Raw genomic sequence first — 23,021 nt, 5'->3', positions numbered from 1 at the left:
AATGGACAGGAATATGGGATTTTAAATTTATATTGCCCCCCCGGCACACCCCTTTAAATTTATAATTTAAATTTCTCCAAATTGATGTCTCTCGGTGCCCGTCATACAATTATAGGGGAGACTTTAATTGTATTATGAATCCGGAAATAGATAGGATTCCCAAGAGTATTGCAGGAGTATCTCCCAGATCTAGACAATTGGTGGATCTGAACAAAAAATTAGGATTAGTAGATGTATGGAGATGTCTCCATCCACAGGGCAGGGATTTTTCTTTTTACTCCAATCCACATAAATGTCATACCAGAATCAATATGTTTTTTGCCCCCTCGATTTTTTTAAATTCCATATCATCCTGTAAAATAGGTAGTACAGCAATTTCTGATCATGCTGCTGTGTATATGGAAATCAAGGTGAGGAACGATGGGACATCCCCTCGGCATTGGCGTATGGACCCCTTCCTAATGAAAGATAGTAAATTTGTAAAGTACATCTCTCAAGAATTTAAAACTTTTTTAGAAATTAATTTAGGTACGGCTAGTAACCCATCAATGATGTGGGAGACCAGCAAAGCTTATGCGCGAGGTTTGATCATCTCCTACTCAGCGACCCAGAAAAAATTAAAGGGAGAACAACAGCGTCTGCTCGAAGCTCACTTAAAAGCAGCTGAAACAGCATACGCTGATAGACCTTCTATTATCAAATTGCAAAGGATTACGGCCCTTAGGACACCTCTAAACACCACGCTTAACCAAACGGCTAAGTGGGAAATATTATTTGCAAAACAAAGGTTATATGAATTTGGCGACAAACCTTTTTCTTGCAAAGAAAAAAAAAGGCCCCTCCAACTATCGTCTATCAAGGAAAGTACGGGTATTTTGACTCATGATCATAAATGGATTAATGCAATCTTTAGAAAATTTTATTCTGATTTATATAAATCGCAGGATTGTGAAGACAGGACTAGGAGGATGCAACCATTTTTTAAAAATTTGACCTTTCCGGACCTAACTCCAGAACAGGTATCGGTCTTAAATGCTCCCCTAACAGTTCAAGAAATACTTGACGCAATCAGGCAACTTCACAGCGGTAAGGCACCTGGCCCAGATGGTTTTCAAGCTGAATTCTATAAAGAATTTACAGGAATATTGGCTGGTCCACTTATGGACATGTATAACTTACGCATACAGTCAGGGTTGTCTCCCGCCTTCGTTGAAAGAGGCAAATATCTCTCTTATCCTTAAAAAAGAATAGGATCCAGAAGATTGTGCGTCATACAGAACAATATCTTTGCTAAATGTAGATTTTAAAATCCTTTCTAAAACGTTAGCATTAAAACTAGAAAGGATATTGCCACATATCATAAAGGAGGATCAAATGGGGTTTATTAAGGGCTGTAGATCATCCAATAATATTAGAAGGGTTTTGAATATGATTCAAGCCTGCCATCAGGGAAAAATACCAGGAGTAGTACTCGCATTAGACGCGGAAAAGGCATTCGATAGGGTTGAATGGTCATATTTGTTTTACATATTAGAAAGGTTTGGCGTTGGAAAGGTGTTTACCAAATGGGTCTCAACATTGTATAATGATCCCAAAGCAGTTGTGGTTACCAATGGATTAGGTTCGGATAGCTTCAGTGTGGGTAGGGGCTGCTGTCAGGGATGTCCTCTCTCGCCATTGTTATTTCCGCTAATTGAACCACGAGCAGAAGCTATACAGGCTGATCCTAATATAACGGCCCCGAGGATTGGTACAGGTAAACATAAAATTACCCTTTATGCAGATGATGTTCTTCTATTCCTCAGTAATCCTCTGAGGTCCGTACCTCGCTTAATCCAAGTTATTAATACATTTAACGCATTCTCAGGCTATAAAATTAATTTCTCAAAATCGGAGGCTATGCCAATGGGTGGCCTTGCTATGATACTCCACTTAGTGGACGGATCCCACTTTCCCTTTCGGTGGACCCTGGAGGACTTCTTATATTTAGGCATTTTTATTACCCCAGTATATGGTCAGTTATACAAGGCTAACTTTGTGCATTTACTGGAAAGGATAAGGCAGGATCTTCAGCAATGGGAGACATTCCAATTTCCTGGATGGGTAGAATAGCACTAATTAAAATGAATGTCCTGCCCGTGTCCTATACCCTATGAGAATGCTTCCGGTGATACTGCCGAGGCTGGCACTACGTAAGTTATATGGCTGGTTGGTTTCCTTTATCTGGAATCATAGATGGCCCCTCATTAAGCTGAAGAAGCTACAGCTTCCACAGGCAAGGGGAGGATTGGACTTCCCAGATTTTAGAAAATTTTAGTTCCGTTCCCTATTAAGTTACATAGCTGATTGGGTCTTGTCTGATCCGCAATCAATCTGGCTGGACATCGAGGCTTCTCGAGTAAAACGCTCAGTTTTACTTTCAGACAAGAGGAAAATCATTATAGGTCACTATAAAAAACCCTATAGTACTAAACACAATTAAAGCTTGGAATATAATGTGGCACAATGAGGGCAACTCACATAAAACATCCCCCTATGCGCCGATAGTGGGGGCATGGGGATTCAACCGGGGTTTACAGATGCCACTTTCAAACTCTGGAGATCCAGGGGTATCTCATGTCTAGGGGATCTATTTAAAGGGGTCCTGATGTCTTTTGAACAGCTGCGTCAGAAATTTAGATTACCTAATGGGGACCTCTTTCGATACTTCCAAATTCGAGATTATATGCAGAAGAAGACTACGTTATTAGATAGTCTTTATAAATCAGATAGAGAAAGTAGAGTGCTACGACCAATGGGGGTATCTTCCATCAGTATTATTTATCATTTACTACATGATGAAGTATCGAGAGATATGGACAATCTGCTTAAAATATGGGATCAGGATTTAGGATTAGAAATCTCTACAGAAACGTGGAATGAGATTTGGGAAAACGCCAGAAGAATCACCATCTACAACAGAACTTAGGCTACCCAGCTGAAGGGCCCATATAGCACCGGATCGATTGGCAAAATTTAAGGCAGGAGCATCTCCAATGTGTCCCAAATGTAAAATAGAGGTGGGCACTCTTGTTCATTGCCTATGGACCTGTCATAAGATCCGTAGATACTGGGCTAAAGTAGCAAGTACCCTGACAGAAATTTTAGGAACGGAAATTAAAGTGGACCCTGTATCTCTCCTTTTGGGCTTTTCGAACTTACCCTCCCTGAATATGCACGAAAAGAGATTATTTTCTATTCTCTCTTTCTGTGCAAGGAAATATATATTGTTAAACTGGGTGGCTGAGGCCCTCCTGGACTTTCAAATTGACACAGATTAATTATGGAATGTATTCCCCTTGACTTCCTTACAAAATGGTGCACCGAAAGACCGAATTATTTCATAAAATATGGCAGCCCTTCTTGAATTATATAAATACAGATATTTCGGTTATCCTAACAAGGGCTTTTATTTAATTGAGAATACAAACTTGGCTGGTCCGGGGTCCCTTGGGAGAGAAATCCCGCACGAATACGGGTTTTGTTACATTTGATGTTAACACATTCTGAGCATGTATCTCACTATCCAATTTCTGTGTTATCCATTGTTTTTTTTCTATCTCTTATTTGAATAATGTAAGAGACTTAATTATACACTCTGGTTAGTTGTAGGTTAGATTAGTAGTTAGTTGAGCTTTGTTTTTTTTCTTTCTCGGTATTTTTCTTTTGTTAAATTTTGGTTATTATTTATTTAAGATTTAATTGTATATCAATGTTTATACTTGAGAGTTTTGTTTATTTTTGTAAATCTGTAAAAATGTTAAACTTCTAATAAAAATATCTATTAAAAAAAATTGCTTTCTCAAAGTACAGCGCCTCACATTTATCTAAATTAAACTCCATCTGCCTCTTCTCAGCCCATTGGCCCATCTGATCAAGATCCTGTTGTAATGTGAAGTAACCGTCTTCACGGTCCAATTTTGGTTTCATCTGCAAACTTATGAACTATACCTCTTATGTTGACATCCAAATCATTTATATGTCGTAGATAGACATGATAATGAAGAAGGCATTTTGTATGTTTGCCTTGATTGGTCACTTCATTGAGTATAGGAGTTAGGAGGTCATGTTGAGACTGTACAGGACATAGGTTAGGCCAGTTATGGAATTCTGTGTGCAATTCTGGTCTCTCTGCTATAACAAAGATGATGTGAAACTTGAAAGGGAGAGGCTGAATAGCTGGAGCTTTTTCCCTGGAATGTCAGAGGGCACCTTATAGAGATTAATGAAATCATGAGGGGCATGGATAAAGTGAATAGCCAAGGTCTTTTCTCTGGGATCAGGGAGTCCAAAACTAGAAGGCATGGGTTTAAGGTGAGAGGCAAGATTTAAAAGGGACCTAAGGAGCAACATTTTCACACAGAGGATGGTGGTGTATGGAATGAGCTGCCAGAGGAAGTACTGGAGGCTGGTACAATTACAACTTTTAAAAGGCATCTGGATGGGTGGGTGTGTGTGTATATATATATATATATATATATATACACACATACATACATACATATATAGGAGGGTTTGGAGGGATATGGGCCAAATGCTAGCAAATGGGACTAGATTAATTCAAGATATCAGGTTGACATGGACAAATTGGACTGAAGAATCTGTTTCTATGCTCTACCGCTTTATGAGTCTATGATACTGGAACAACTTTAGCCTGATGTGTTTCAGGCTATCAAACTGCAAAGAAGCTCTAAAATGATGAAACGTGTATTATGTATACATGTTAAATTTAGGGATTTGAATTTTTAAATCAAGATAAATGATTGCAGGTCAATTCTATGGAAAGTTGTTCATAAAGAGGTCAGAAAATCATTTGAAACAATGACCTAACAGTATCAATTCAAAGAAAACAAGTAATTGCAATCAAGTGCCGAAAAGAACCCATGTGATGTTTATTGATAAAATGTTCATACTTTTGAAACCATTACTTCAGTACTTTTATTCCAGAGCTGAAGGTTCAAGGTCTCAAATCAGATGAATCAGGAACCCAGTTAAGTTTCTCTAAGGAGGTGAATCAAACTTTTAATTCAAGGGTGCCAGTTATCTCAGCAAAAGAAATTTATAGTCTATGGAATTTCCAAGTTGAGAGAGGCTGGCTACAGATCAATTTTATAGATCTCAAAGATTAGGCCTTCAGAACTGTGAAAGAAAGTTTCATGCCAGCAGAATTAGAAAGAAATTGTTAAGAATTAACAATCAATTTATCAAACCAGATTTCATTCAGGGATCTGACTTGTCCAGTATTAATATCAGCTGAGATCATCATACTTTCTACAATACAGTGCACTGTTTGGGAGTGACACATTTGGCAACAAGCACATATCTAATCACAAAGTTCAAGTTCTACTCCTACTTGAATACAAAGTCAAGGCTGACACTCTAGTAGAGTACTGAGAGTAATATGCTGCTAGAGGTACAGACTTTTGGATGAAATGATAAATGCGTCATCTCCCTGCTCAGATAGATGGAAAGATCCTATGGAACTATTTCAAAGAAGAGTCGGGGAGTTATCCCTGGTTTCCCAATAACTTGGCTAATCTTTATCCCTCAATCAACATCATAGGAAGAGAAAGTCTAGTCATGGTCATGTTGACATTTGTGGGAGCTTGCTGAACACAGTGTCTTCCTTGATTCACACATATCAACAGTGACTGCATTTTAAAAGTATTTAATTGACAATAAAGCACTAAGATATTTTGTGGTGATGCAAAGCTTTATATAAGTACAAGTATTTATTTTTATCAAATGGAATATTGCTAGCATTTTTATTTCCCAGAAACAAAAATAATTTACATTAAAATGACTGAATTAACTGATTATCATGCTCCACAAGATAGATTTATTTTAGGGTTACATATCCAGACTTTCAAAGGCTTTCACTTTGGATGACATTAATACTTTTGGCATTCTTTTAACTTTCATTTTCATACGATGAATCATAATCATCACAGAAGGCGATACAGAGGAACCTTGATTATCCAAATGACTTGGGCGGGGAGTATTTTGTTCAGATAATCGACTAAACTCTGTTATCAGGCATTCAAGCATCGAGACCTTGCGATCTTGCTCAGATAATCTGAAATTCGGATAATTGAATGCCGGATAATCGAGGTTCCTCTGTATATCTAAATTCGCTTTTCAATAATACAATTTATCACTTTGTTTCAATATTGTAATACATAACATATCTCTTAATCCAATCTAGAAATAAAGCTAGAGGATAGTTTGAAATAACTGTTCTCTGCTTCGGAAATGTCTGTTCAAAGCTATACTTTTTGAAGTATAGCTGCAAACCAATCTATGAGATAAATAAAAAAAAGATGAACAGCAATAACAACATAAAATATTTTCAAAAGGTTGCAGACTCATTATATTAAATTTTATGACAGAGCAGAAATTATACTATAATTGACAACTAGGAAAGCTGCATGCATTGCAGTAGCATCTGAAATTATTTTTGCTGCATTCATTAGTAAGCACAATACCCTGTGCCTTAAAACACAGAACACTAATCAATTCTCATCACAGACTCCAAAGGTTGGAAAAGTGCTCATCTCAAAGGGAAGCAGAGTAAATGGTAAATAATTCACTAATCAGGAATTACAGATGAGTTTGTTCAGATATTTGCTTGAATTTCAGCGTAACTCACCCAGCAATAAAAGCTACATTTTAAAAGAGAGAAAGTTGAAACAAAAGAAAAAAAATCATTCACCAAGATTGTAGGCTTTGTTTTGTGGTCAATTGTTCTTGCAGACTGAGGGTATACCAGCTCTTTGTCAGTGAAGCATCAGTACAGAACACATATTTTTCTGAAATTTTTTCAATCAAGTTACTTTTCCTAACCATTTAGGTAACTATCAATTCCAGTGCTAACTTAACACATGGTTGGGGACAGGCTTTGAGCAGTCAAGTATGAGTCAGTCTTTTGAATGTATCAGCCTCTGACCTGGTATTGTAATCATAGTATTCAAATAGCTATTCCAGCTCAAATTCTGATCAACTATGAAGTTTGTGGATGTAAACTCAACAATAGTGTTGTCTTTCAAGGTGGCACAATATTGCATGACATGATTTGCTACTTGTCAGACCAAATTGAATGTCAGGCATAACTTACGGCAAACAGAAGTTCTCCTTTTCACGCCTTTGACCAGTATTGTTGTGGCTCCTTGGTGCAATACTTGGCTTGATATTACCATGATATCAAAGGCAACTACTTTTCCTTACCTCTGGTATTCAATTAATGCCTGTCTAGATTCAGGCTGTAATGAGACCTGGAGCCAAGTTGTTCTGAAAGACACATTGGTCAGTAGGTGATTTTGGAGCATCACTTAGTAGCACTTCTTCCATGATTTTACTGATAGATGAATGTAACTAATAAGTTGGGTAAGATGGTTTTTTGTGTGGATAAGACTTGTCTATGCAATTATCAGGTGAACACCATGCCATAACCTGCCTAGGGAACTAGCTATCACTGCTTTCATGTTTTCAGTAGAACAGCCAAGATATTGTCAAGCCCCAGAGCTATTATCGTGTCAACTGCACTTAAACCAATTTTTTAATATCATATGGCATGAACTAAACTGATATCTATGATGGGGGTAGCTCAACAGCAAGTAGGATGATTCAGCTAACACTTGAGTCAAGAATACAAATGCTTTGGCCCTATTTCACATAAATGTGCTTGCCTCCCAAGTAAAATACCATTCTCTATTGAAAACAGTCGACAGCTTTTGCTTAATTCAGTGGTTTTTAGAATAGCTTGGCTTTATCTGGAGCCTGTATACTTTTTTCCAGCATGCAGTTAATCAATTATACTACTTTGAGAATTTTTAGAATTCATTTTCATGTCTGGTTGGTTTAGCCCTTCCAAATGTGATTGTGAGAGATGGTTTCCTGCTTTAATGGTGATCCCTGGGCAGGGAATGAGAATAGATTGTATAAACTTCTGCTGATGCTGAAATGCATGACATCCCAATGTGCTATTGTATTATCACAGTAAAGTGGTCTCCCACTGGATGTCAGAAATTTTCTTTGATAAATACAAAATTTGATCTTCACTATGATTCTATTATGATCATTACTACCAATTCTGTCATGGACAGACATGCCCAAAACAGGCATTCTGGTGAAGACAATGCCATGTAATTTATTTTTACATTTTGACAGGAGATGTGGAGAAATAGTGGCAATGCCACAGGACTGGTAATCTGGAATGCCAGGCTAATATTCTGGAGCAAGAAATCTTCAGTTTAAAAAAATCTGGAATTAAAATGTATCACGGCAAAATGTAATAATCATTGCAAAAATCCATTTAGTTCATCATCTACTATCCTCACCAGATCTAGCCTACAAGTAACTCTCAGCAATGTTGATGACTCTTAACTGCCTGCTGCAAGGGCATAGCAAGCCACTCAGTTCAAAGGCTATTACAGTTAGACACTAAATTCTGTTTTTGCAAGGTTTGTAGCTCAGGTTGAAGTTTAGGGTGTAGGTTTGCTCACTGAGCTGTAGGTTTGATATCCAGACATTTCATTATCTGGCTAGGTAATAGCATCAGTGGTGACCTCCAAGTGAAGCGAAGCTGTTGTCTCCTGCTTTCTATTTATATGTTTGTCCTGGATGGGGTTCTTGGGGTTTGTGGTGATGTCATTTCCTGTTTGTTTTCTGAGGGGTTGATAGATGATATCGAGATCTATGTGTTTGTTTATGGCGTTGTGGTTGGAGTGCCAGGCCTTTAGGAATTCTCTGGCATGCCTTTGCTTAGCATGCCCCAGGATAGCTGTGTTGTCCCAGTCGAAATGGTGTTTTTTTTCATCCGTGTGTAGCCCTGGAGGGTCTTTGCTTAGCCTGTCCCAGGATAGATATGTTGTCCCAATCGAAATGGTGTGTAGCCCTAAACACAGATGAAAAAAAAACACCATTTCGACTAGGACAACACATCTATCCTGGGACAGGCTAAGCAAAGACATGCCAGAGAATTCCTAGAGGCCTGGCACTCCAACCACATCACCATAAACAAACAATTAGATCTAGATGCCATCTATCAACCCCTCAGAAAATGACATCACCACAAACCCCATCCAGGACAAACATATAAATAGAAAGCAGGAGACAACAGCTTCGCTTCATTTGGAGGTCGCCACTGATGATGTTACCTAGCCAGGTAATGAAACATCTGGATATCAAACCTACAGCTCAGTGAGCAAACCTATACCCTAAACTAAATTCTGTCTTTGACAGCAAAACCCATATTCCATTAATGAATATAAAAAATGGAAACCCAGTGTGGCCATAATGCCAGGTTCCATCGATATGGTTAGTGATAGAAGTACCAAGCTACATTTAGTACTGGATATAGAGTGCTGAGATCTTCACTGTTGTTTACTTTTATAATTTTTGGCTTAGAGCTGTGAACTGAGAGCAAAGGGCGACTTTTGAACTGGGACTTTTTCATTGGAAGGTAGGATATTGAGGGAAAACCTTATTGAGGTCGATAGAAACATGAAGGGCATAGGAAAAAGACCTCTGCTATTCACCTTATCTATGGTTGAGTGAGTTCAAAACTAGGGGCATATTTTTAAACTGAGAGGAGAAAGATTCAAAAAGGACACAGGGTAGTTCGTATGTGGAATGAACTGCCAAAGAAAGTGATAGGTGCAGGTACAATTACAACATTTAAAAGGCATTTCAATAAGTACATAAATAGGAAAGGTTTAGAGGAATATGCCAAATGCAGGCAAATGGGACTACTTTAGTTTGGGAAACTTGGTTGGCATGGACTATGAGACCAAACCGTCTGTTTCCTTGCTGTATGAGTCTTTAACCGTGAGCAACAGTCGATATTTTTTTTTAAAGAGAATAAGCAAACTGATATTTCTATATGAGGCCAGGTCTGGAAGTTAAATTATAGGTTGATTGTTGTTCAAAGTACTGTTATAGAGCATTATGCTCAAACAGATGGCAAATATTTGAATGTTAACAGAGGCTTCACAGGCAGGATAATGCCAAGGCAATGTTGAAAATAAAAACAAAAACAGAAACTCAAATTTGAACTGTGTTTTTGCCAGAAGAATTATGAGTGCCAAAGCTACAGAACAGAAATTCGATTGCTCCCAGGTTATCCTCCCATTATCAATGTTTTGAATGTTTGGACAATAAAATCTCAGTTCTAAGTATTAAGCAAAGATTCCTCAAACATGGAGGAAGCTGATCAGTGTCTTCAGAATCCAAGCAAGATGCAATCCCATCTGCCTGTGATGTTACAGGTTGTACAATCTGCTCCAGTGAATTGGCAGTTACATCTCATTTATCTTTCATTTTCACTTATTCCTTAACTGTGTGTTTGTCTGTGTTTATGAAAGTGGGGGCTAGGATCAATGGAAAGTGGGTTTAAACTATAAATAATGAGATTCTGTTATTAATATTACCCCTGCTAAAGCTACTGTATTATTAATAAATTAATTGTTTTGATTAAACTATAAACCTGGCGTATGAATTAACTGCATAGAGGCCAGATATCCTGTGACCAAAACACCCTTTATTTACTTGTGGCCAGCTAGCTTGAAGTCAGTCCCCTGAACTCAAGAGATTCTAACTGCACTGATTGTAAGTTTTTTGTTTTTTCTTACTCTGGCTATTACCAGCCAGCTTAGAGTCAGTACTCAACTGAGGGGATTCAAAGCTCCTGGTTATTTTTTCCCCTTGCACTACTGCCATACAGTAGTAGTGCTTATTTTCCCCAGCAATCATGTTGCATGTGAACAGCTGCAGGACACAGTAAGAGACACCAGTTGGGTAAATATCTTTATTAACATTCCAACCACCGGGAAAGTACCCGTGGCCAAGGAATCAGTCACAAGCAAAGACCTGGTAGGGGCTTTGCGAAAGAGAAAGTGAAGGGAGTGGGCGGGGGTAAACTGCCCTGTTTATTTTGGTCAGCCAGGACTTTCTGATTAGCCTAAGTTAACAATCCCAATCAAGGACCGTGTCGTAAACAGGTTTCAATAACTACATCCCACTCCCTTTAAGTCCAGGAACATAGGCCTGGTCTTTGGGCTTGTAGCTTGACCTGCGACTTTTCCCACCCCAGGTCTAGCTCCTCTGATTCAGATTCTGACATGGGCAGCACGCACCCCAACATAGCCCATTACTTGCTTCTGGAGCATCTTGGAAGGGATTTCTCCTCTTTTTCTGATAGCAATGGTATCAAGGGTGCATCCATCTCACACTTTGAAATTTCCTCGACACCAAATCAAAGGGGAGAACCTACGATTTCTGACCTGGCTGTTCTGAGGGGCCAGGTATGGTTTGCCTCTGCCCATTTACAAGCTAACTGATTTCAGTTGATCGACAGGTTGGTCCAGGACTGCCACCTACCAAAACTCCAAACTTTATAAGTCAAGGGACTCACATGCACCTCACACCGTACCCATCAGGACCATTTCCATGATTCATGCACCAAACCTCACACCCGCATGAAATTCTCTCTCTTGCTTAGTGGAGGCTGTCATTTAACTGTCCCCCCCGAGAAGTCTGGAAATGTCAAGTTTAATCTAGTGAGTCATTGCGCCATCAGCAACTCTGCTGGAACTCTTTCTGTTGAGTGTGGGGTGGTCCTAAAATTGAACTGGAACCAGACAATTTGGTATCAGGTGACTCTGTAGGCTGCTTCTTTAAGTCTGCCTTCAACATTTGGACTGCACTTTCCTCCAGACCATTGGACGATAGATAGTACGGAACTACCCTTGTGACAAATGCCACTCGATTTCAGGAAATACTTAAATGGCCTGGTGGCAAATAACATCCCATCATTGGTGACCAATACTTCTGGGAGTTCAAATATCGCAAACAACACTCGCAGCTTCTCAATTGCTATCCCCGAGTTTGCTGAACAGACTATATGCACATCCAACCACTCTGAAAGGGCATCCACTATGACCAGGAACATTGAGCCCATGAAAGGACTGGCACAGTCAACATGTAACCGACCATTCTCATGGAAGTGGGGCCACCGCTGGTGGCAATATTTAGTCTTGTTGGTGGGGAGTGCCGCTGCCTCCTGCTGGCGGACTGTCACTTACAGAACAAGTAGCAGGCTGGTAAGGGAACGTGAAAGATAAACACAAAACTGTTGACCCCAGGAAACACTGAGGAGCTCAAGAGGGATTACACAGGTTGGAGAACCATGAAGCCCCTCTTTGAGGCTCCAGCAGACTGGTGGGAAACAGTAAAAGGGAACATCAAGAGGTTCCTCATCCTCAAAGGTGTTCAAGGATGCGAGAGAGAGGCAAGAAAAACTGTCCCAACTCCAGGAAAGTATGCAAAACCTGCTCCTGTTGCAGACGATGGGGGTCGATGTCACGCAGGACCCCCAGGCGGTGAAGGGCCAGCAAGCCTCGCTCTTTGTCTCGGAGGCCTCCAAGCTAATCTTCCGGTCCAGGGTCCGCTTCGTGGAGCAGGACGAGACATGCTCACGTTTCTTCTTCCAGAAGGTGCACAAAGAGAGCTCTGTGCTCAACAGCCTGAAGGAAGAAGATGGCTCGGTAACGTCATCTCAGGCTGACATCATGAGGATCAGCAAATCCTTCTTTGGCAGTCTGTATGACTCGAAGCCAACTGACAGCACTACCTCCCAGTTGTTTCTGTCCTCTATCACAGAGGTCTTAGACAACAGGACACGGGAGAGCCTGGACCAGCCGCTATCTTTGGATGAGCTGACCCAAGGCCGTCGAGTCCTTCGAAAAGAATAAAACTCTCAGAAGCTATGGCTTACCGGTCGAGCTCTATTCTGCTCTATGGGACTTGATTAGCCAGGACCTGCTGGAGGTGTATGTCAGTATGCTTCTGGCAGGTACCATGAGCGAATCCATCAGGAAAGCCATCATCATCCTCAGCTACAAGCAGAAGGGCGACAGGGAGGAAATTAGAAATTGGAGACCAATCTCACTATTAAACAGAATCTTGTCAAAGGTCATTGCCAACCGGGTCAGTTCTGCTCTAGGATCGGTGATTCACCCTGACCAGCCCTCTGTTGTACCGGGCAGGAAGATCGCTGAGAGTCTCGCACTTCTCAGGGATAGGATCGCCTATGTGCAGGACAGGTGGATGAACACTTGCCTTTTCAGCCTGGACCAGGAGAACATCTTTGACAGGATATCGCCTATGTATTTGAGAGATGTTCTCTCCAAAATGGGCTTTGGGGAGGGAATCTGCAATTAGATCAGACTGCTCTACACCAACATTGTCAGTGCAGTCTCAATCAATGGGTGGGAATCAGACAACTTCCCAGTCAGATCTGGAGTCAGGCAGGGCTGCCTTCTCTCTCCTGCCTTGTTTGTGTGCTGCATAGAGCCATTTGTCGAGTGCATCAGGAAGGACACGAGCCTGAGAGGGGTGACTATTCATGGCAGCAGGGGACCTACGGGTTAAGGCCTCCAGTACGTGGATGACGTCACAGTTTTGTACTCGGATCCACTGTCCGTGCACAAACTCATGTGCATATGTGACTAGTCCAAATGGGCCTCGGGGACCAAGGTAAACTGAGGTAAGAGCGAGGCTATGCTCTTTGGGAACTGGGCCAACCAATCCTCTATCCCCCTCACCGTTAGGACTGACCACCTGAAGGTGCTGGGTATTTGGTTTGGAGGGGCTGGAGGCGTGCTCCAAGTCTTGGGAGGACTAGATCAGGAAAGTGAGGCAGAAACTAGGCAGATGGGAGCAATGGTCGCTCTCCAATGCGGGGAAAAACCTGGTCATCAGGTGTGAGGTACTGTCAGTGTTGTTATATGTGGCACAGGTCTGGCCTGTTCCCAGAACCTGTGCCACCGCAGTCACCCAGGCCATCTTCCACTTCATGTGGAGATCAAAGATGGACCGGGCCCGAAGGGAGACCATGTATAAAGGTCTGGACAATGAGGTTAAATAAACACACCCAATGCCACTCTCACCATGATGGCCATTTTTGTATGTAGCTGCATCAAGCAGTGCATGGATCCCCGGTATGCAAACACTAAGTATCACTACATATTGAGGTTCTACCTGCCCCCGGTGTTGTAAATGATGGGCCTGGGCTCACTGCCACGGAACGCACCGAGTAGTTGGACCATTCCATATCACCTGTCCTTCATGGAGAAGTTTAAGAAGAAATACGCCTTTGACCACATGTCCATCAGGAAGTGGTCAGCACATCATGTCCTTGAGACCTTTTGGGAAAGGGAGAGGGCGGATCCTGTTGAGCAGTTCCCTGGACAGACTGTCAAAGTCATTTGGCAGAATGCCTCATCGCCAGAACTTACAAACAAGCACCAAGACATGGCTTGGCTGGTGGTGAGAAGGGCTCGGCCTGTGAGATCCGTCATGCACGCCCGGACTCTCTGCCCCACCACACGCTGCCCTCAAAGCGGCTGAGATGGGGACGAGACTGTCACACACCTCATTGTGGAATGTGCCTATCCAAAGGAAGTCTGGAGAGGAATGCAGTGGGTGTTTATCAAGGTTCATCCTGAGCAGCTCCGTGACTCCGTGTTCTAAGGTCTGTTCCCAGGGACGCACACCGAGACAAACATCAACTGTGCCTGGAGGATAATCAACTCGGTGAAAGACGCTCTTTGATCTGCCCGAAACCTGTTGATCTTCCAGCTGAAGGAGTTGACCCCGACTCAGTTTTGCAGATTGGCACATTCCAAGGTCCGGGACTACATGTTGAGGAACACACTGAAGCTTGGGGCAGCTGCTGCCATGGCGCAGTGGGGAAAGACCACCATGTAAGGTCTGCCTGCCTAAGAAAAACAGGGGGGCCCACTCAGTAATTGGGCTCCGCCGACGCCACAGCAAAATATCTGGATGGTCAACACACAAACTTGTATATACGAATGATTAATTCCGATCTCTGTATGAAAAGAAATGGAAGGTATGAATGGCATCACCAATTGTATAGATATCAAAATAATTTTATAAATAAAGTATATTTTTGGTGGGGAGTGCCCAACACAGCTATGTCAGCATCCAACCATGGCCACCAGCATATTCCCTATGTCCAAGTTTTCTAAGTGTTCTTAATTGGTTTGGTCAGTTACTAGCACATCATCTAGATAAATGGCAACGTGGGGTAGCACTTGTAAAATATTCTCCATGGTCCACTGGAAAAGGGTATACCCAAAACGGCAGTCTTGCATACAGATATAAACCTTAATGGGTGTTAATTGTGGCATACTTCTGGAACTTCTCATCTAGTCACAATTGAAGGTAGGTAAGGCTCAAGTCCAGGTTCATAAAGGACAGCCTTCCCCTTCCCCCACCCCCACGTCAACTTCGCATAGAAATTCTGAATGCAATGGAATCGGTATTTATCTAACTGCGAGAAGCAGTTTACATTTATTTAAAATCCCCATAAAAGGCAAACCCAGCCGGCAGGCTTCACAATCAGTATGACTCATGCTGCCCACTCTGCAAACTGCACTGGTTTGATAATTCCTTCATTCTCCAGCTTGCCTATTTCTGCCTCTACTTTTGCCCGCAAAGCAAATGGCAACAGGCAGGCCTTGCAAAATTGTGGAATTGCTTCCTGGTCAACAAGTAAAATGGCTTGGGTCCTTTAATAGTCCCAAGCCTTTCTTGACGAACTTTAGGTTTTCCACTAGGATTTCAATGTGGCAGTCATTTTCTGACTAAAAAATGTTGAGCCAATCCAGATGAATCTTTCTCAACCAATTCCATCCGAGTAAGTTTGGGCCCGAGCTCTTACTACTATCAGTAGCAATTGCACCAACTGCTTCTCATAGCAGACAGAAACAAAGTTGTACGCTTAATTTGCAACGGCTCCCCAGTATACGTTCTCAGTCTGAAATGAGGTCTTGCGTGAACTTAAGGATTGGAGACCCAAGCGAATCTTGTTACAAGTGTGCTGGTTTCAACCAACTCACATGTAGTGTGGCTTCCCAGGGTGTGTACTCTTCTGAGTACTGGCTTGCGAGTTTTCTTGCTCAAGTCAGGCCTTCTAGGACTTTTTGCTGTCTCAAGTCCACAAACCAGCTTTTCATCTACCCCAGTGTCATTAACCCGGGGGAAAAAAAATCGCTTTCTTTCCACAAACTGGACCTAGTCTTCAACGGCAGGATCAAGCAAGTGAAGTTTTCCAAATAAATTCATGATGCCAAAAATACTTACCCCAACTCCAAAATGACTGTTGTGAGTGAAGGCACATACTATTTTCTCCGGTCGCCACTCAAATAACTGCAGAGGCTGGTATCCCAACATGTCAGCTTTTAGTTACTTGTGCACAGTATACTGGTTGTCTAGCCAGTTCAGACTTAGCCCTCTGAACTGAGGAGATTCTAAATCTTCTGTTTATATATTTGTTTTTTTTTCAGAAACACGCTGACTGTGGCCCAGCCAGCAGTCAGTAACCTAAACTGAAAAGATTCTAAATCGCCTATTTATATATCTGGATTGGTGCATGAATAGGATGCGTTTAGAATATCTACAGTGTGGAAACCAGCCATTTGGCCCAAATCTCCTATTTATATTTTTTTTTATTTTTATTCAATTTCCACCACCAGGAAGAAAGGAATCTCCTATTTGTACTGGTCAGCCAGGTCTCCCTAATTTTTTTTCTTTTTTTTCATTTAGGAAACACCCGAGTGGCCAGTCACAAGCAGTGCCCTTCACATCAAAGGGCAATGCTGTGTGATCAAACAGTGAAGGGGAGGGCTGGGACTAAATCAAAATAGAGTTAGAGGGGGAAATAATGCACTCCATTCCCTGCAGCGCCCAACTCTCCCTGAACAACTCCAGGGTGTTGGTGGAGACCGCGTGCTCCTTCTCCAAGAACAACAGGGCTCTAACGTAACCGCGGAAGAGGGGCAGGCAGTCAGCCCTGACGACCCCTTCCACAACCCGCTGCCTGGACCTGTTTATGGCCAGTTTGGCCAGGCCCAGGAGCAGATCCACAAGGAGGTCTTCAGACCTGCCCTCCCTCCTCCGTACCGGGTGCCCAAAGATCAGGAGCGTGGGACTGAAGTGCAACCAAAAACAGAGAAGAAGGTTTTTAAGAAAATCAAAAAGGGAGTGTAATCGCCCACACCCAATATACACATGGTCCATGGACTCCACAGCGCCACAGAACAAGTAGTTGGGCTGGGAGTCTGTGAAGCACCGCAATCTGCGGTTGCAGGGGACTGCTGCGTGCAGCACCCTCCACCCCAGATCCCCGAGAGAAAGGGGGAAGACTCCCGCGTAGAGAGCCCTCCACTGGGGATCCCCACCGCCCGGTGGCAAATGGGCACGCCAAGGTGTTTCGGACAGTGGATGAGGGAGAAGAGGATGAGCAGTCGATACAGGGCCTGCCTTTTTACATCCTTAAAAGGGACAAAATTAAAATTCCGGAGGCGGCTCAGGTTGTGGGGAACAGGCTCCCACAGGAAGTATGGAACCTCGGGGCTAATGTGAAATTCCGTGCGGGCTGGGGTGGGCGCGGACGGGATCCCACCGCACACCTGAGCATCCTCCAACTGGTAGGTCTCCCTCATTAGCCAAGGTAACAATCCCAATCAAGGACCTCAATCAACAAGGTCCACCTGGTTCCAATCACTACATGCTGGATATCAGTTATTGGTAAAATCTGAACTTTGGTTATTTAAGAAGTCTGATTAGGAATCATTGGCACAATTGTGAGGACCATTGAATATTTTAGTTTTACTACATTGCAAGTACAGGAATAGGAAGGCTGATCTGATTTGGCCATCTGTATTCCTGTCATACAATAGATATGGAGGAGACAGAGACATAGATATGGACAAATGGAGGAGTCTAGCTGAACTTCAGAGTATAACCATATCAAGTAGTAAATGCAAAGAAGCTTTTTCTCTTCAAATATTTAACATTTACCAAGAGTTCAACATACTGGAGTTCTTGATAGTCAATGACAATTAAAAGCTCATTGATGCCATTGTTCCTTGTGGGAAATGGTGCATAACTACAAATCTACTGCACGTTACATTTGTTATACAATTATACAAAATTGAAATGACTGAACAGTTTGTTTATATGATTAATATTTCAAGACAGGGTCTAAAAAAAAGGCTAAACTATCTATAAAATAATGAATCTGGGTTGAAGTATACGATGCTTAAATTAAGTCATCAGAACATTTCTCAACAGTAAAAAAGCCAACAAAATAACACAATTTTATCTTGAACTTATATCCAACCATTCTGCAGAACAACATGGGTTAACTTTAGTCAGCAGGTTATAAGGAGACAAAAGCAGAGAGAATCTCACAGAACTCTTCACCAACAGAAGTCTTTTTCTTTAAAAAAAGGAATCTCAGTTGCCCTACTACACCTCTTAATGGCTTGTTTTCCAACTGTTAGTTGGGTGATGATACAGCCAGTATACAGAACCTACCTGCAACCTAAAGGATTCTGAATAACACAGGGGAAGATAAAGAAAAAATGAAGTTGGATAATAAACACATCTGCATAATTTACATTTACTTAAATACTTACAATAGGTTTTCCTTGTCAGCTCCTCTATAACGTCAGGTTTCAGCTTGCTGTTGGACTTCCCCATTGCAGCATGAGAAAGTGGATTTTTGGAAGAGTATATTACAGTCTGAAGAAATCAGAGCTCCAAACAAGTCAGAAAAATTAATGGTGAGTTTGAATTATTTCTTGAAATGAAAAATTCTCAGGATGCCTCCTGTGTTCTCTTTGCGTAATGTTGCACAGCTGTGGTTTCCTTGGTGATGGTTTAATAATGGCCTGTTTGTCACTCCACCACAGGTTTGATAAGCAGCCCAAACACAATGTCAAAATTCACTCTTTTTATTACCCTTTCTTCAAAATCACCCTCACAGAAGCTTTACTTTGGTGTGAAATTTTAAATAGCCATTACCCCAATTGAAACGACGATTCACTTAATATAGTCCCTACGGGAGATGGATGATGTTTTCAGCTTTCCTTTGGTATGAAGAGTTGATAATCACTGACCCCAGCTTCAATGACAGTTGCTCAATTTAGCCACAATGGGAGATGCGTGGTGTTTACAGTATTTCTTTGTCTTTCGTATCCTCTGAATTGAAGCAATTTAAAAGAGTTGTTTTATTCTGTTCTAATTTTAGAAACTGATGATGCAGTTTAAATAGTTCAAGCGTGATTACACCATTATTGAACAGCAAATGGTCAACTATCTCAAAGGACGATGTCTTGGATTGGTTTGTCGAGCAGTTAATCAATGCTACAATCCTTGGAATCCTGGAAGAGACAAAACAGTACAGGTATTGTACACAATGATAGCTATCCAGATTTCAAGAACATGTCAAATTAATTTTTATTGCAACTGAGAAGCAAAATAACACCTCATGCTCCCTAAAGCTAAGCAAATAATTATACAATCTAAGCCAGACTGCGCTAATAATGGCTCAAAAAATAAAGCAGTGATCAGCTGTACAGTTCTCAGAGGACTTGAGTTTCAAACTATATTGCATTCACTAATCTCAGCAGGAATACCAGTGAGGTGCTGCCAATTAATCTCAGAACCACCATTTTAGGAATGGGATAAACAGACTAAATTATTTACTCCAGATTGCATTCTTTAATGGAAGAATACAAACTCAGATACTGGATCAGGTTATAAGTGGATTCAGTAGTGGTGCACATAGTCAAGTGTGAACAGACGTTCACCATCCAACTTATGAGACAGTAAATCAGAGTAGTGCCATTGGTATCCAATATTATACAATTACCAGTTGTTGAATTAGAGTTTTGTATCACAGAAAGAGACCTTTTAAAATATCATGTCTGCATTGGACATCAAGCATCTACCTACAAGAGTAATTTGCAGGGAACATACAAACCAATAGCAAAAGCATACATAAGCATTAAAAGATAATCAATAAAGAGGAAAACAAGTCCCCTACAGTCAGAAGCAAAGCAATTCATAAAGAGGAACAAAGAGGTGGCAGACCAATTAAATACATAATTTAGTTCTATTTTCACTAATATGGGGGATCTCCAATTCAAATTGGAGGTGGAATTTGAATAAATTAGCATTAATAAGGAAATTGTATTGGGGGAACTAATAGCATTTATGACAGATAAACGCTTACGACCTGAGAACCTTCATCCCAGTGAGCTTGAGGAAATGACCCTAGAAATAGCAGATGCACTAGCAGTCATCTTCCAAAACTGTATAGACACTGGAACAGCTCCTGTGGATTGGAGGATAGCTAATGTAACCCCACTATCTAAGAGACTTGGCAGAGAGAAAGCAGGGAATTAAACACTGATTTGCTTGACATCAATAGTTTTTTAAAAATTCATTCTTGGAACAGGACATCATTGGCTGGATAATGTCAAAATTCACTCTTTTTATTACCCTTTCTTCAAAGTTGACCTTGAGAAGGAGGCGGTGAGCTGTCTTCTTGAATCACAGCAGTTCATCTGCCGTTAATAGGCCCATTATGCCCTTAGGGAGGGAATTCCAGGATGTTGATCCAGCAACAGTGAAAGAATCGCAATATATTTCCAAATCAGAAAGGTGAGCAGCTTGGAGGGGAACCTGCAGGTGGTGGCACTCCCATATATCTGCAGCCCCAGTTTTCTGGATGGAGGTGGTCATGAACTTGCAAGTTGCTGTCTAAGGATCTTTGGTAAATTTTTGCAATGCATTTTGCATATAGCACATATTGCAGCCACTGATTAGATTAGATTCCCTACAGTATGGAAACAGGCCCTTCAGCCCAACATGTCCTCCGAAGAGTAATCCACGCAGACCCATTCCTCTATCCTATATTCACCCCTGACTAATGCACCTATCACTATGGCCAATTCACCTGAACTGCACATCTTTGGATTGTGGGAGGAAACCAGAGCACCTGGAGGAAACCCACACAAACACGGGGAGAATATGCAAACTCCACACAGGCAATCACCCGAGGCAGAAATCAAACTGAGGGTGAAAAATATTAGACTCCATTATAAATATCTAATGGCAGATTATCTGGAAGATAGTGATAGGATCGGACAGAGTTAGTGTAGATTTGGAACTGAAAAGGTGTTGCTTGAAAAGCGCAGGTCAGGCAGCATCCAAGGAACAGGGGATTCGAAGTTTCGGGCATAAGCCCTTCTTCAGGAATCCTGAAGGGCTTATGCCCGAAACGTCAAATCTCCTGTTCCTTGGATGCTGCCTGACCTGCTGCACTTTTCCAGCAACACATTTTTAGCTCTGATCTCCAGCATCTGCAGACCTCACTTTCTCCTTAGTGTGGATTTAGAAAGGGGGAAGTCATGTTTAACAGACCTGCTGGAAATTCTTTGAGGATGTAATTGGTAGAGGGGATATGGGGAAGTCGGTAGACGTTGTTTACTTGAATTTTCAGTAGGCTTTTAATAACACACAAGAGATGGCCATTCAAATTTAAGGCGCATAGCATTGAATGTTGCGTCCAGTAATGAACTGAGGATTGGTTGGCACACAGATAAAGTACAAAACAAAATCAAAAACAAAAACATAAGTGGGTCATTTTGAGTGGCAGACAGTGATTGGTGGTGTATCACTAGGATCAGTCCATGGACTACCATATGTTGAAGTTTGCACAAAGCTGGGTGTGAGGATATACTTTGAGGAGGATAGAGAGATGCTTCAATGTGATTTCAATACAACAAGTAACAGGGCAAACACATGGCAGATGCAGTATAATGTGGACAAATGAGAGGTTATCCACTTTGCAGACAAAGACAGGCAACCATATTATCTGAATAGTGGCAGATTGGAGAAATGGGTGGTGAGATCGCGATGCCCTCCTGCACCAGTCACTGGAAGTAAGTATGCAGATGCAGCAGGTGGTGAAGGAGGCAAGGAGCATGCTGACTTTCATAGCGAGAGAATTTGAGTACAGAAGCACTGGCTAGGCATTGGTAAGGCTACACCTGGAGTACTGCGTGTGGTTTTGAAACCCATATCTGAGAAAGACATTCTGGCAATTGAGGGAGTACAGAGAAAGTTTACAAGATTGATTTCTGGAATGACAGGACTGATGCATGGGGAGGGACATTTGGGATTATATTCACTAGAGTTCAGAAGAATGAGGGTTATTTCATAGAAGCTTGTAAAATTTTAACTGGATGAATCTGGGTAGATGCAGGAGTGATCTTCTCGATGACCAGGGGTCCATAATTAGAGGTCACAGTCTAAGGTCATCTGGTGGGCCTTTTAGGGAGAGTTGAAGAGAAATTGCTTCACCCATATATAATAAGCCTGTGGAATTCTCTGCGACAGACAAGACATTAAAGACTTCAAAGAAACATGGAGATATAGTTCTTAGTACTAAAGGGATCAAAAGATATGGGAAGAAACTAGGAACAGGTTACTAAATTGAAGTCTTGTTACTATATTCTAAGTTTCTCTAGTCATTTTGTATGGAAACAAACCCTTCAGTCCAACTAGTCCATGCTGACCAAGTTTCCCAAAGGAAACTAGTCCCATTTGCCTGAATTGGCCCATATCCCTCTAAACCTTTCCGATCCATGTACTTATCCAAATGTCTTTTAAATGTTATAACTGCATCCACCACTTCCTCCAGCAATTCATTTGACATACGAACCACCCTGAGAGAATCTTCCACCTTAAGAAAAAAAAACTTTGCTACTCACCTATCTATGCCCCTCAAGATTTTATAAACATCACTCAAGGCACCCCTCAACCTTCTATGCCCCAGTGAAAGATGTCCCAGCCTATCCAGATTATTTTCATAACTCAAACCCTCCATTACCAGCAATTTGCTGGTAAATCTTTTGTAACCTTTCTCCAGTTTAATATCCTTTTTATCACAAGGTGAAAGAACTGCACAAGTATGCAAGAAGAGGCTTCACCAACATCCTGTACAACCTCTTACACTCAATGGTCTGAACAATGAAGACAAGCATCCTAAGCACCTTCTTAACTACTCTATGCACATGTGTTGCAAATTTTCCACCATTCAATCC

The 23,021-nt window shown here is 41.5% G+C and overlaps 1 protein-coding gene across 2 annotated transcripts in view; it reads right to left on the bottom strand.

The window, feature by feature from the left end:
* LOC132825893 (neuronal calcium sensor 1) overlaps positions 1-23,021 on the bottom strand; it is a 162,724-nt gene that overhangs the window by 134,257 nt on the left and 5,446 nt on the right. For both annotated transcript variants that reach the window (XM_060841503.1, XM_060841504.1), the window contains exon 2: positions 18,543-19,289. In XM_060841503.1, coding sequence (XP_060697486.1) covers positions 18,543-18,606 — 64 coding nt within the window. In that variant the 5' untranslated portion in view covers positions 18,607-19,289. The remainder of the gene's footprint in view (positions 1-18,542; positions 19,290-23,021) is intronic.

The sequence above is a fragment of the Hemiscyllium ocellatum genome, chromosome 21 (genome assembly GCF_020745735.1).
Source record: "Hemiscyllium ocellatum isolate sHemOce1 chromosome 21, sHemOce1.pat.X.cur, whole genome shotgun sequence".
Taxonomy (NCBI): domain Eukaryota; kingdom Metazoa; phylum Chordata; class Chondrichthyes; order Orectolobiformes; family Hemiscylliidae; genus Hemiscyllium; species Hemiscyllium ocellatum.
Note: the sequence above shows the minus strand (reverse complement) of the source record. Positions and strands in the feature narration are given on the sequence as shown.